General features: G+C 34.8%; 1 protein-coding gene across 1 annotated transcript in view; it reads left to right on the top strand.

Annotated features, from left to right (window-relative positions):
* LRP1B (LDL receptor related protein 1B) overlaps positions 1-15523 on the top strand; it is a 1553318-nt gene that overhangs the window by 770732 nt on the left and 767063 nt on the right. The window contains exon 7 of the mRNA XM_084892846.1: positions 6314-6476. Coding sequence (XP_084748972.1) covers positions 6314-6476 — 163 coding nt within the window. The remainder of the gene's footprint in view (positions 1-6313; positions 6477-15523) is intronic.

Below are 15523 nucleotides of genomic sequence, written 5' to 3'. Positions count from 1 at the left end.
TTTTTATGAGTTGGATGAGAGTATGGTGACAAAACCTCTTGATAGCAGAAGAGAAAAGTCAAATGATGAGATGGTGAAGAAATTTTAAAATACTTGTGAAATATTGGTCTAAATTTATATATATAAACATATATAAATATAGATGAATATAGATATAATATTGATAATATATCTATAGATAGATTGATAGATTGATAGATTGGTAGATCAATAGATAGATTGATAGATTGATAGGTAGGTAGGTAGATAGATAGATAGATAAATAGATAGATAGATAGATAGACTATGCTGAGATACTCTAGTTGTCAAAAGGGTAGAATTTATAGTGCAGCTCTAATAACTTTCTAAGCACCTCATAAAATTTAGAAGGCCTAACCCTTGGGTCTACGAAGTTTCCTTTGCTTTGATTCTATGCTTTTCAAAGAACTTTGAGGCTTGTTTTTTCAGATTCAATAATTCTAGAAAGGCATTTGTTAGGATGGTGTATGTTAGTAATTGTGCCATCCTATTGATTACAAAGGCTTCATTATAAGTAGTCATAAATTAACAAATTGACATTCTGGTTGATATATCCCTTTGCGGGGAGGCTGGTAAGCATGAAGTAATACCCCAAAGCCCGGTAATCCTTTGGTGAACAACTCAAATAGATTTCCTGAAATTGTAAATCTGATGTTTAGATATGTGCTTGAACTATTCTGTAAGAATTTATCATGTTAATGACAGCATAAATATAGTTAATATCATATTTCTCTTAGTATAAATTCTTGTTTGACCATAGTTACTTATGAGCAAAATAAAATCAGTATAGAAACCAGCGATTACTATGTTTTGTTCTTCTTTTTTAGGAATTAAAAAGAATATATTTTTCCTGCTGAAGTGGCTCTGTGGAGTGTGTGTGTGTGTGTGTGTGTGTGTGTGAATGTGTATGTGAATATTTCACCTCCACACATTATTTTTATTCAGAGTATGTATGTCACAGTGTGATTTCCTCAATTTCATATCTTTCATTGGAATCATCAATTTACTTAAAGAAAAGATTCCCATATTTTCTCCAAGGCCCCATAAGGCCCAATCTATTGTTTGTCTCCTGACCCCTGACTTTAGGAACTCTTCAAGTTTAAGAACATCTTCCTTCATAGACACGGGGGGGAAGGGTCACATCTGGCAGGAAGTAAGATGCCCTAACTGAATTCAACTGAGGAACATATGTAGGTTTTGAAAAAAATTATCTTTTCTTAGATTTTTGTTATCTCCAAGAGAGATATTTAACTGTCTCTGAACTTCTGAACAGGACCCTTCCATTGTATTTTTAAAACAACATTACTGTCAAATTAATTGTGAAAAAAAATTAAAAATATGTGTAAATACTGGGGAAAAAATAGAAATTGTTGCTTTTTCAGAATTTATGGTGGAATTTTAAGGTAAATATTCTCCTAGTGTTTTGAATCCACTTTACTAAATTAAAAATTAGAAGTGGGTCAGTATGTAATAATCTTTCCATATTTCCTCTAAGGATGCTTAATTTTTTTTCTAAAATTAGTACTTTAAAAATTGTTGGCTTGGAGTGGTACACATACAATACGATATACAGATGATGTATTATACAATTATACACTTGAAATATATATAATTTTATTAACCAATGTCACCCCAGTAAATTCAATAAAAAGGAAAGTAATATAATAATTAATAAGTAAGAATAAAAAAATTAATAAAGGTTTTTAACCTTCCCTCTGTTTTAGATATTTTACTCTGTCTTAGAGCTTTGAGTAATTGATTTGTAAGAAAAATATAATTAAGTAAATTAGAAGTATACAAGGGTATCACCACAAAAATTTTTAACTTAAAAGAGTGCATTATGATTGCAATTACACAAAATGCCATTGAAAATTATAGCAGTTACTTAGATAATTTGTGAAAAAAAGGTGTTTGTTCCTAAAGTAAAGATAATTGAGGGAAAATACTTATAATGTGTCAATTATGCAAATACTCATCTCTCTGTTTACATCATGCTATTATTTTGAGACTATTAATGCTGTACATCCTATGTCCCTGGGATAATATTTACAAAAATTTACATGTAGAATCAAGGTAATTATTTTTATAAACTCAAACTTATTTATTTGCATATTCCAACTTCCCCCCCCCTTGAATCATGCAGATAGTCAATTCACTTTTGGTAGTTCATATTGAATGTGTCATCTGATTTATTTCTAAGCATTATTATAAAAAGTTAAGTATTGAAAGATTATTCTAGCCAGATATACAACAAATAATTAATTTTCTTAGAACTTTTTGTTGGAACTTAAATAATAAGAAACATTAAGATTAATAATGATATTTTGGCTTGCTCCAAGATCAAGTGGTATTTACAAATGAAAATGAGAGTTTTAAAAATAGGTATTTTTCAATCCAAAATAGGACCTAAGATGGGTATTGAGGTAATATGTAATGTAATGATTTTTAACCCTTTTCATTTCATGGTACACTTAAACTAATGACTAAAATTCTGCAGCACAAAAAATGTGTTATATTTTCTGCCAATCTGACAAAAAAATAGGTATAAATTTGATTAATTTACAATGGACCAGTGTTGTGTTGGCTGTTGTCATTTATTCTATTTGACAAACTAAGTGAAAAGAGGTCAATATCCCTAACTAAATAGTCAGGTGTTACATGTTTTAATAATTCTACGGCATACCAGTGTGCCACAGCACTCGGGTTGAAAATTGTTGATGTAATGTATAAATATGAGATATTTCAGAAATTATTGTTAGCAATTATTTTATTTATCATATGTGGATTTCAATATGAATTGTGATTTCTATAGTTCTGAATGCTATGACCTGAATGTGTCCTCCCAAGATTGTTAGGTTGAAGCTTTATCTCCCAATGTGATGGCATTTGGAAGAAAGGTCTTTGAGTGTAATTAGGTTTAGGGAAGGTTGTGAGAGTAGAACCCCACAATGGGATGTATAGCCTTATTAAATCCCAGGTGACCAGAACTTTCACTCTCTCTCTCTCCCATGTTTGGATACAAAAAAAAAGTCATTGGAGGGGGATTGGGGGCTGGGCAGAAGGGGGTAAAGTGGGAGGGAATGAGAAACGTGTGTGTGTGTGTGTGTGTGTGTGTGTGTGTGTGTGTGTGTGTGTGTGTGTTTGAATTAAAGACATATTTAAAAAGCAGGGGGGAGGGGAGGAAGGTATTTATTTGAACCTGAAAGAGACTCCTCTCACCAGACACGGAATCAGCTAGCACCTTGATCCTGAACATCCCAGCTTCCAGAACAGTGGGAAATAAATGCTTATTGTTTAAGACACACAGTCTATAGTGTTTCGTTGTAGCAGCCTAAACTAACTGAAGACACTCTGCTTTCTGTATTCTAAAAGTAGAAGTACATTCATTTCCGAGTGTATTCATCTTAAGCGCCATGGGGCAAACCCCAGGAAAATAACACTATATCTCCAGAGTAATATGCAAATCAACCCAACAACCAGTTGGGGGTGGGGGGAGGTGAGGCCAGCAAGTGCCAGTGGGCAGAAGGAGAGGGTGTCCATGGGGGATGGGGGGTGGTGACAACCAGCAGTGGTGGAGGGACAATGGGGAGGCGGGGTCAGCCCCTCGTAGCTCTACCCCCTGGTCAGCCTGCCAATTGTCAGTTGGACATCCCTGAGAACTCCCAGAATGCAAGAGGACGCAGGATAGGCAGAGGGAGTCCCGCAAGTGCACGGATTTTCGTACATCGGGCCTCTAGTGAAATAATAAAGGCCTTACTACAAAGAACTTAGAAATTATTTTGTAATATGATGTCATAAAACAATTATAGCTATCTTCAGGAGTTTCCAAATGAACTTTGGTATATATATCAGAAAATAAAACGTGAAAAAACCTTTGTTTTCTAGAAAAATTCACCTCTCTCCTAAAATGCTCAAATCATTTAGCCAAATTTATCTATCATCTATCTATCTATCATCATCAGTTTACTTGAATTTCATTTGCCTTAATTTTCCAATCTTAATAAAAATCTCATTAATATCAGATAGAAACTAAATATCAGAAACTAAACCAATTCTTACAATTCCTAAGTGTTTTCTAATTATCAGGCTATTTAGTGATACCTTGCTCCTTCAAACTTGGGTAGTTGTTATGATACTGAGTTGAAAGAAGGTGTAAACACTGTCAAACAGAAAATTTGTCTCCAATTACAAGTGCATACACTAAACCAACTGCATGCCATGCATGAGGGATGGATCATTGAACATACTCTGACATAATATCTGAATCCAAGATATGTATGTACAATGACATTGGAAACAGTGAGTTCTGTGCAGAAGCTGATATAAAAATACAAAAAGATTAACAAACTAAACAAAGCATACATTTACAGATTTCTGGAGACTGGGAAATATTTCATCTTTTTAAAAATTCTGGTAGCTGCCCTAGCTGGTTTGGCACAATGGAATGAGTGTCGCCCTTTGGACAGAGTCTTGGATTCAATTCTGGTGAATGGCAAATACCTTGATGGCAGGCTCCTCCCCAGTGCTGGCCCTGGTCAGGGCAGGTGCAGGAGAAACAGGTCAAAGTGTTTCTCTCACATTGATGTTTCTCTCTCTTTCCCTCTCTCTTACACGATCTCTAAAAATCAATGGAAAATATCCTTGGGCGAGGATACATAAATAAGCAAATAATAAATAAATAAAAATTCTGGTTGCTGAACTGGTTGAGAAAAAAAAGTTCCATGTATTGCATGAAACATTTAAGTGCTTATGCTTCCATAAGGACTGTGCAATTTAGGAATGAAACTGTAATCATTTGTTTGAAAATGTGTTTCCAATTGATACAATAATACAACATCCACTTTCTGCTTGTCCTTGTAAGGCACGGTAAACATTCCCACAAAGCTGCTGCTTGCTCTGTTTTGCTTTGACAATATACCGTTATAAATAATAATGATGGCACATGCATCTTCATTCATCTTTCTGTTGAGAGTATATGAACTGAAGCAGCATGTTACTAAGGAATTCTTTTGAAGCATAGAATTGCAAAATGTTTAGGTTCAGATTGAAGAAGAAAGTATTTCTTAGTCAATGAATCATAGATCCATTGTGAGTTCAAACAAGGAGGCATCAAAGTATAATTTCCATACATAAAAATAAGACTCATAAAATTTTGGAATGAATAAAAATCAGAATTGTAGTTATTTAAGGCATTATTGAGGGAACCAGTCCAATATTGCTGCTCTAAGAGCATTAGTAGAATAAAGTATTTATAGGTATTTTAAAGGAAAATAATTTTTAAATAAAATTTATAGATTAGATTTAAAAATGGTTAATGGTTTGGGATTATCTTTTTTATCAGAAAAAAATCTAACTAGCATGAAATTTTACAATCTGATCAAATAGAAAATATTCAAGTCAAACATGATTTTTTTTTTAAAAGTTGCAACATCCATAGCAGCCACTAGCTCCCTACATTTCTTAAATATTTAAATTTGAATTAATTAAAATGAAATATAGTAAAGATTATATTTCCTAGTTGTACTAGCCATATTTTAAGAGCTCACTAGATACATGTGCCTACTGACTCCTTTACTGAACAGCACAGATATAAAGTATTTCTATCATCACAGCAAGTACTACTGAACATCACTCTTCTAGAGAATTAATTCATCTTTGAGCAGGCCTGTTTCACAATGCCTGCCTGTTTCATGTCATTGAAAAAAACATTTCACCCCTCCTTTTGCTTTACTCCCAAGCTTTGGAAACATTTTATAAACAAAGGCTCTTACAGATCTCCTCTTCCATCTTCTCCATTCTACCTTTTTGTAACAGAAGAGGATCTGAAAATAAGGATTTACTTTAAATTCACAAAAAATGTTCACCCTTCTTACTACCAAAAAGTTTAGTTGTGCCATCAAGCCAGTTATGACAATGGGGTTGAATGAACTATTTTGGGCAAATGCAAAAAGTAGTAAAATTTTATTGTAATAACCATATTTTAGGATTTACAAGCTCTTCATCCATTTGGGTCTAGGTCATCCTCGGTCTTTACAAAGCAAGAAGAATGTTATCAAGAAATGTTTGTTTTGTTTTAACAGAATACTTAAATCACTTATTTTGGCATAACAACGTATTTCTTTGCAGGTTTTTTTTTTTTTTTTTTTTTTTTTTTTTTTTTTTTTTTTTTTAATCTTAAAACAACCTGTACTCCCAGAATGTCCTCTATGATGGTTTAGGCAGACCTATGTACACTTTGGCTCATGATCCTCAATTTGCACCTGTGATCCAATGATTTTGTGTGTGTGTTTTGCAGATGTGGAACACATGGCGATTGACTGGCTCACCAGAAATCTCTACTTTGTGGACCATGTCAGTGACCGGATCTTTGTTTGCAATTACAACGGGTCTGTGTGTGTCACCCTGATTGATCTGGAGCTTCACAATCCTAAGGCAATAGCCGTGGATCCGATAGCAGGGTAAGACATTCCTGTTTTTAGTGTCAGATCTGAAGTAATTTCCATTTTGAAGAAAGATTGGAGTCTGATGACAGTTGTGGAATATGACTACATGCTCAATATTTTTTAAATGTTGATTTTTAACAACTGGCATTAAAGGAAGAAAAAAAAAAGGCTGTTGTTTACCATGCAAATGCTGAGAAACAATATCTGCACATTTTTAGTGACTTCCAATTTTGCAAGCCATTTTCTTGGTTAAAAAGAGATCTCATCTGAGCTTCTTTTGGCTAAAGGCTTATTAATCTTTTCTAATATTTAATAATTTATCAAAAGTAATCATAAATGTTTAAATCCCCATCAACTCTTTTATATGATTAGAAAGTCAATCATATAAGTAAAACATGGGTTTTACTTAAATTTTACAAATGCTGCCCTAATTGGTTTGGCTCAGTGGATAGAGTGTCAGCCTGCACACTTAAGGATCTCAGGTTTGATTCTGGTCAAGGACATATACCTTGGCTGTGGGCACATCCCCAGTAGGTGGTTTGCAGGAGGCAGCTGATAATGTTTCTCTCTCATTGATGTTTCTAACTATCTCTTCCTCTCTCTTCCTTTCTGCAAAAAAAAAAAAAAATCAATAAAAATATATTTTTAAAAAATTTTCAAATGCTAGTATTCCAGGGAAGGGGCAAAAAAAGTATAGTCATCAATTTAGGTCTGTCATTATCAGTATTAGTCAAGGACATTGTCAAATTAATGACATAGTGTGCCACTTTTATTGGAGGATCTGTTGTTTCTTCAGGTGTAAGCTATAGCAAAGATGTGAAAATTGAATTTTATCCTTATTGCTTGAATCATCCCTAGGCAGTTCAGGCTGAAATGTCTGATGGAACATATCCGAAACTGCCATAAGCCTCTGTTCAATAAATGGGAAAATATTTACTGAAGAAACAGCTGTCATCCATATGTGGACTTTTGTCACTCTTTACTTAAAGTCTGATTGACTATTAAGATGCATCATCACAATGGTTCTGATTTTGACAAGAACAGCTTGCACGTAAGAACTTAGCTAGGAAGGCAGTGTAATATAATTCCTGAATGGAGCTCTATTTGTATTTGCAGCAGATGGTTCCTTGACTCGTTCTGACTGCAGCGATGCTTCAAGAGGCATTAGTAAAAGAAGTTGTATTTAAACTGATTTGTTCGCATTGTTGGAGGAGTGTAGTAAGAAAAAATTGGAAATTTACAAATGCGCTAACAACATCCTTTCGGCATTCTGTTTAGAAAGATATTTGCTTGCGTGTTTTTCCCTGTTTGTGCTAACTGAATTTCAAATTAGCCTTTAGACAGCTTTGTCTGTCAAAAATGTTAGAAGGTGAAACTATTGTATTTCTCTCCTCATTCTACCTCTTTTGCCCACCCTATTCTTATAATAAAGATCCAGAGATGCTTTTCAAATAAAATGGCCCATCTAAAATATATATGTGGACACCGTTTCCATTTCTATGCAGCTACATAGTCTATGTTCTCAAGCTTCCTATTGCTCCCTGTCATTATGAAAGAACCCTATTTTGTCATTTTTGTCCAAGGAATTAGGAATAGAAAAACCCACATTGTTTGCACTGTTCTAGGCTGGATTCCTTTGGGCCTAGTAAGTGTCTAAATGGAACTTTGTCATGTGTCACTTATCATAATAAGTTCTTTGAAATTTGCTCAGTCTCAACGAGTCGTAGAAATCAGAGAAGGAAAGGCTCTGCTCTTTTATAAATATAAGCCTAGATGTGATAGAACACTTTCAAATATATTCTACTTTTCTTTTAATATCAGATATTTGGCTAGGATCAATGTGATGCTGTCTAGGGAAGGAACAGTGGGTGTTTTCCTTTAGCTTTAACTTTGGGGCTTGCTTGAGAGTAATTTGAACAGTTGAGACAAGGACTCTGCTGCATGGCCCACTAGAGGAGAAATATGCAAGCTGTCTTTTCTCCCACCTCTTCCTAATTGCGTGGGTGATATATCTTTGCTTTTTTGGTTATAACTTCAGTTGGGAAACATGAGAATGTATTAAAGGTTGACCTGACTCTAAGAGCTTGACCTGAAAATGATGGAAATAGAAAAAGATTGGACTTACCTCCCTAAAAGCTGCATTGAAAAAATATCTTTCATTTGGCTAAACATTTAACTTCACTGTGTCAACCTTCCATTCCATTTTTATCAAAGGCATCTTATAGTATTATTGTTATTCCTTCTATGGATTTTTTAAAAATTGCTCTTCATTGTTTGCATATAGATTACTAATTCTGGAGATGCTTCTTGAAATTTTTCTTTTATCTTTCAAATTTTGGCAATATATTTTCTTGAAGAAATTTCCATTAGATTGGAAGGTGGCATGGAGACCATAGCCCCACCAGCATTAAAACTGCCATTTCTGGTGGCTGCTATTTGTCTCTGCTTGTTTCATGATGTAGAACTTGATGCTGGAATCATTTTCCCTGAATCCAAATTCTGGCTGCACCAAGAGCTAGTTGTGTGATATTAGATGCTTCTTTGTACCCTTTTTCTTATCTTGAAAATAAGGAGTAATGCCCTGATTGGTGTGGCTCACTTGGTTGAGTATTGTTTCATGCACTGCAAGGTCACAGGTTTTATTCCCAGTCAGGGCACATGCCTGGGTTGAGGGCCTAATCCCCAGTTGTTTGTCGGGGGGAGGCAGCCAATTGATGTTTCTCTTTCTCTCCTTCTACCTTCCTTTCTATCTAAAATCAATAAAAACTTATTTTTAAAATGTTTGAATAATATTAATCCTATCCTAACACTTTCTGAGCTATAGAATATGTGAGTTTCTCTTTTACATGTTGCCTCAAAAATAACTACTAATGTGTTCAACATTTATGATACCATTATGTCTACTACAACCTTTCTAAAATGGTTTATTTCATATAGACTAAACTATTATATTAAAAAGTACTGAGAAAGAGGTGAAGACAGGAGAAATAAAAGGGATATAGCCTGGGAATAAATATGAAGTATATGTAGAAAGTTGTAGGTTGTACAGAGTAACTGTGGTATAGGGAAGGTAGCAGAGGCAACATTACTTTAATAATTGATTTTTTGCAAGATGTATTTAAATTAACTTTAAGGTCTTTCAAAAGAATAAAATCCTTTCCTAGTTTTCTTTGCCATTTAACCTGTGTTTTTAAATATGTTTACATAAAAGGGTACAAAGAAGCATCTAATATCACACATTTTTGTTTCAAAAATAAACCATGTAGTATTTGTGCCTAATGAGAATTATAGCTAAAGGCAGGAGTGAGCTAGTTTATAATTTTGTTTCTAAGGCATGGCCCTGAACTTCCTGTTAGAATCATCACATTGCCGGCTGGCATGGCTCAGCGGTTAAGCAACTATGAACAAGGAGGTCATGGTTTGATTCCTGATCAGGGCATGTGCCTGGGGCTACAGGCTCAGTCACCAGTGTGGGGCATGCAGGAGGCAGCCGATCAATGATTCTCTTTCATAATTGTTGTTTATATCTCTCTTTCCCTTTCCTTCCTTCTCTGAAATAAATAAAAATATATTTTTAAAAATTATAAAATAAAATCATCACACTAAACTGGACGCAAGAATTTATTCCACCATGATTGTCAAAATTGTTTCAACAACACTGAAAAAAAGGGGGATGAATTAATCCTAACCCTGATAAGTATTAGAGAAACTATATAAATTTAAAGAGATATTTTAAAAATAGTACTGAAGTTGGGATTGAAAATTTGGAAAAAAATATATTTTGAAAATTTAGGGTGCCATGTATAGATCCAAAATCAATAGTCATGTGATGGCTAAGTTGAGGGAGAGGGAAAATCTCCTGTCAATCTCCTATGAAACAGCAGAAATTGAAATTTTTCCAAGTTCAATGTATAACCTCTTTCTATGGAGAATGGACTTTTGACTTGCAGAGGGAGAGAGCAATCTGCAGGATTTATTTGTGAATCCATGACCCCATGTAAGTATTGAGGGGAAAGTGTGTTATTTTTGTTCTCAGCATGAGCAGGCCATGTGCCTGGAGGCAGAGGAGTGAAGCACAAATCTCAGAAGTTGAATTTACACAGGAGAGATTGGCAGTATTTAATAGTTAATATGCCCTTTCCCATCACCACCCACCCCCCCCCCCACATCCTCACTGTTGGTAAAACTAATCATGGCTGAGGAATTAAAGATAGAATTAAAATTAACAGCCATCAGGGAGCAGGACTGACTAATGAGATTCCAACCTGAGATGCTGTGCGAATGTGGGAAACCAGAAAATGAAGCAGGTTCACCTATGTACACAAACGGAGTTTTATAACAAGGAGACCCTTGGGATGAACATCAGGCTTCTCACTCTGTCAGGGGCTCCTAGGGCCAGCCCAGGCTCCCAGTGAGAGCTTTCGCTCACTATTCACTTGCCATAGGACGTATAACTAGGATCGTTGCAGTCAGTTGACTATTAAGTCCTCGGACTATACTGTGGGAAAATTAACACTATAGATTGCAACCCCCACAATTAACCATTGCCCATTGATTTGAGGATAGATGGTACTGAAGTTGCTAGGGCTTTGGGTATGAGTAAGCATGTGAAGAAGTGCCTCTATGTATTCTTCTTCTCCTCATAGAAGTATCAGTCTTGAGAAGTCTCATACTCGGTCTGCAATAATAACTGTCCCAAATCTTTTGAAATTCACATTTTCATTTTCATGGGTTGCAAATTGTTAGTCCTAACTTTTTAAGGCATAACTACCCTACACACAGGCACACACTTATAGTTCTATAGTTAGCTAGTTGATAGAAAGATGGATAATCTCCCCGCCTTCTTTACTACTTCAAGTTAGCCATGTGACAGGTTTCTACAATCAGATATGTCTCCCCAATGTTTAAGGAGACATGCATTTCTTACAGTCGGTGTAAACATAGTTAACAATAGAATCATCTTGCATATTCCTCTTCATTAGAAGAAAACCAAGAAAAATAGAGACATTCCAATAGCTCTAATGATAATACTCCTGAGTTTATGTACTGAAATACTGTGTTTCTCCCTTGGACATCTTGAAATTAAAGTTTCTTATTTTAAAAATACTGATAAATAAGATGAACTGTTATATTTTGGGTAATAGTGTACATTTTATAGAATCTTTGTCCTACACATAGGAGAGGTACTTAGGTGGACTGACTTCTGAATTCATCTATATGAAAGAGAGTGCCAAGGGAGTTATTTGCCACAAATAAACAAACAAAAAAATGACTCCTAGAAAAAGAGGTCAGACTTGTGATTCCCAGGGGCAGAGGGTAAGAGGAAAGGGAAGTGGAGGAAGATGGTCAAAAGTTATTTACTTCTAAATATAAGTTAAAAAAAAGTCAAAAGGTACTCACTTCTAAATACTAGAGATGTATTATAAAACACGATGACTATAGCTAACACTCTGCATGATGCCTAGGAAAGTTGTTAAGAGAATTATTCCCAAGGGTCTCATCACAAAGGGATTTTTTTTTTTGTATGAGAAGATAAGTGATAGCTAAACCCATTGTGGTAATAATTTCACAATATATCTCAATTAAATCATTATGTTGTATGCCTTGAACTTATTATATAGGGATGCATGTCAATTATTTCTCAATTAAACTGAAAAATGTGGTATCAAAATATTTATGCTTACCTAAATATTTAACTACAGATGAAATGTGCCCTAAGGACATCATAAAATAATGTAATGCTCTTTGGTAAAAACAAAACAAACAATATTTATTTTTGTTCTTCATAATGACTGGGTATAGTTATGGTGACATCATCAACAACCGAACTATTTAGTAAATCTCTATATTGACTTTCTAAATCTTGTTTCATGTGATATAAAATGCAATTTTAAAATTACATAAAATATTTCTAATTTCTGAAAGTCTTCAATCTAGGTGGCAGAATGAAATTTAGAATTGGGAAATTAATTAACTGAAGGTACACCTAAGTAATCAATTTATCTCATAAATTCAGTGTGGGACCTATTGTAAAGTGTTTAAAACTCTACAATGACCAAAAAGCCTATAAATGGATAATATCTTGGATTTACTTTTTTAAGAAAACAAAAAAATATTCTGTTATTTTCATGTTATTTATTGTATTATGAATTTAGTTTAATAAATTATTTTAATTACTTATATACAATTTAATTATTTATTAGTGGGGAAAAAATTTTTAAATTACTTATTAGTGAAAATGACTGCATTAGACAAATACACTGAGTGGCCAGATTATTATGTTCTCTGCACAAATAATAATCTGGTCACTCAGTGTATATCCTATATAATAAAAGGCTAATATGCAAATTGTCCCCTCGACCAGGAGTTTGACCAGCAGGCAGGCTGGCCAACTGCCCATGGCCCCTCCACCTGGCCAGACTGGCCAAACCCTACTTATGCACAAATTCATGCACTGGGCCTCTAATATATATCTTTATATACACTTAGTGGCCAGATTATTATGCGTTCAGAGATCATAATAATCTGGCCACTCAATGTATCATTTTCATAGGGTACACACTAAATTTTGTGGTATCAATAAAATGCTCCTTACAACAACTATATTTATTAGAATAGTGGTAGTTGCTTTTATAAACTCTAAAATTGCAACATAACACAAAAAATTATATTTTATACACAAGTATGAATCCACTGAGGGTATTCATATTTGGTGGACACCTTCCTCCATGATGATTCTGGGATGGAGGTTCCTTCCATTTTGTGGCTCTAGAGTCTCTTGGGGCCTTGGCTATTCTCCTCTCAATGAGCAGAAAGCGAGTCATGTTGAGGATATATAGACACAATAGCGACTGGCTAGGAAGTTGCTTGTGCATGACAACACCATACCATGGAAATGAGAGCATGCATGTTCTCATTTATTTCTTTTGTGCCCTGAACTGTGATCGAACCTACAACTTTTGGGTATATGACAAAATGCTCCAACCCATTGAGCCACACCAGCCACTGTGAGCACTTGCATTTTTAATGACTACTTTTCCATTTCTGCCACCGTTTTCTCTTCTGGCTAACAAATACTCCTGTGTTCTCTTCTTACTATACGTAGAATGCTCTACACTTAGGTCAAAGTAGAGGAATTCCAGGAGATGAACAATTATCTCCATCATGTCCTTTACGGTTTCTTGTTGTATAGCAAACTGTGAACCAAAAGAAAAGATATCTGCACCCATTGTCCCCTCCACACCCTAGATACATTCGTGGGCCAGTGATTAAATAAGAATTGCCACTTGGAAACCAAAGAGAGGAGGCATACAGTAGTGATGGTTCAGAGTGGTAATGAAATCCTGCCAGACAAAAGAAGTGAAGACCTTCTGTCCTGGTGGTTTGGAAGTCACTTGTCTAGTTGCTTCTTATCCCTGCGGTATTTCTCCTTGTCCATTGTTCTCCTTTACTTATGCTTCCTTTGGGAGATCCTTTCTAGTCTTCAGTACTCAACACTATAGCTGAAGTAAAAAATGGGGAATAACTTCCCGTGGGGGCTCTATATATTTCAGACTATTTCTTGTTCCTTTCAAGTTGTTTCAAGGCTTAAAGATAAAAGGGATTTTATTTTAAAGTTTAAAGAGACAAAAGCTCATGGCTTTTGCAGTTATACTAGTAACTTCCCTTGAAAATTAGTAGAAAACGGATTTCTTTTTCTCCCATGCTGTGTTACAGTAACCACATTCAAAATTATGTTTTAGTAATAATTATTAAACCCAAGTTATTTCTTTCTACCTCACTCCTTTGGTTTCTTCTTTTATCCTGTTAGTGCATTTTGAGGTCTGAAAACAAGGATTGAATGGGAAGCAAACACCTTTTGTCTAAAGGCTAAATTCCTCTGTTTAATCAAGAAGTATTAATTGGCTTTTGTTGCTCAAAGCCATTTTCAGTACTTTTTCTTATTTTTCAAGACATAGAAGCAATTAGCTTTTCCAAACCTGGGTGGCCCAGTTGTGGGATTCTTCAATTCTTTTTCTTTCTTTCTTCTTCTTTTTTACCCCTTTCTCTTTTTTTGTTTTGTTTGTTTGTTTTTGTGTGTTTTGTTTTGTTTCAATCAACCAGCCAATTCTAACCTACATTATTTTGTTTGGTAACATTTTGCCAAAGTAAGCACACAATTTTTAATATTATACTTTTAAATGTATTCTTTTAAATCCAAGGACTCAATAACTACTTGTTTTTATTTCAATATATTTTTCAATACACTGCATATAATCTTTTTTAAATTTTATTTGTTGATTTTAGAAAGAGAGAGATAGTGAGAAAGTGAGAGAAACATTATTTGTTGTTCCACTTACTTAGGCATTTATTGGCTGCTTCTTGTATTTGTCCTGACAGGGTTTCCAACATGCACCTCAGTGTATGGGGACAAGGCTCTAACCAGCTGAACTACCTGGCCAGGGAGTAAATGTCATTTTCTAAAATCTAATATTTTTAATTTTGACTATCTCTAGACCCAAACAGTAGCCTGCTGCTGCCAATAGATTTTAGGTTTTCTTGAAGGTAGGTATTCACTTATGCTACCAACTTTTGAATTTCTTATGGTAACAGTTGCTGCCAAAGTTTTGGTGGACAGAAAGATAGAAATGTCCTTTTTGTTTTTGGTAGAATCCAATGCATGGTTTCTCATCATCTTGTCTTGGGGCCTCATCATGCTCTGTTTTTTAACCAGAGAGAAGAAAGGCACACTTACTTTATTAAAACTTCAGTTCAGTGGTACTATGCCCCGTTTTGGTTGTATTCTGGCAGTGCCATCTAGTCAATTTATTGCATCTGGAATCAGGGGTACTGGAAAATATAGTTTCTATCTGAGAAATTGCCAACCACTCCACATCTTAGAAAGAGAAAAGCATGAGTTTCTAGGTTTACAGATGACTGTCTCTGCCAGAATAACCACAATCTGATTTATTTCTCCTCCTCCTCCTCCTCCTCCTCCTCCTCCTCTTCCTCCTCCTCTTCCTCTTTATTTGCCTTTTGGTTATTAACAATTAAATACAAAAAAGATTAGCATGTCAAAGCCT

The sequence above is a fragment of the Pipistrellus hanaki genome (assembly GCF_964339955.1).
Source record: "Pipistrellus hanaki genome assembly, chromosome: 8".
Lineage (NCBI taxonomy): Eukaryota > Metazoa > Chordata > Mammalia > Chiroptera > Vespertilionidae > Pipistrellus > Pipistrellus hanaki.
Note: the sequence above shows the minus strand (reverse complement) of the source record. Positions and strands in the feature narration are given on the sequence as shown.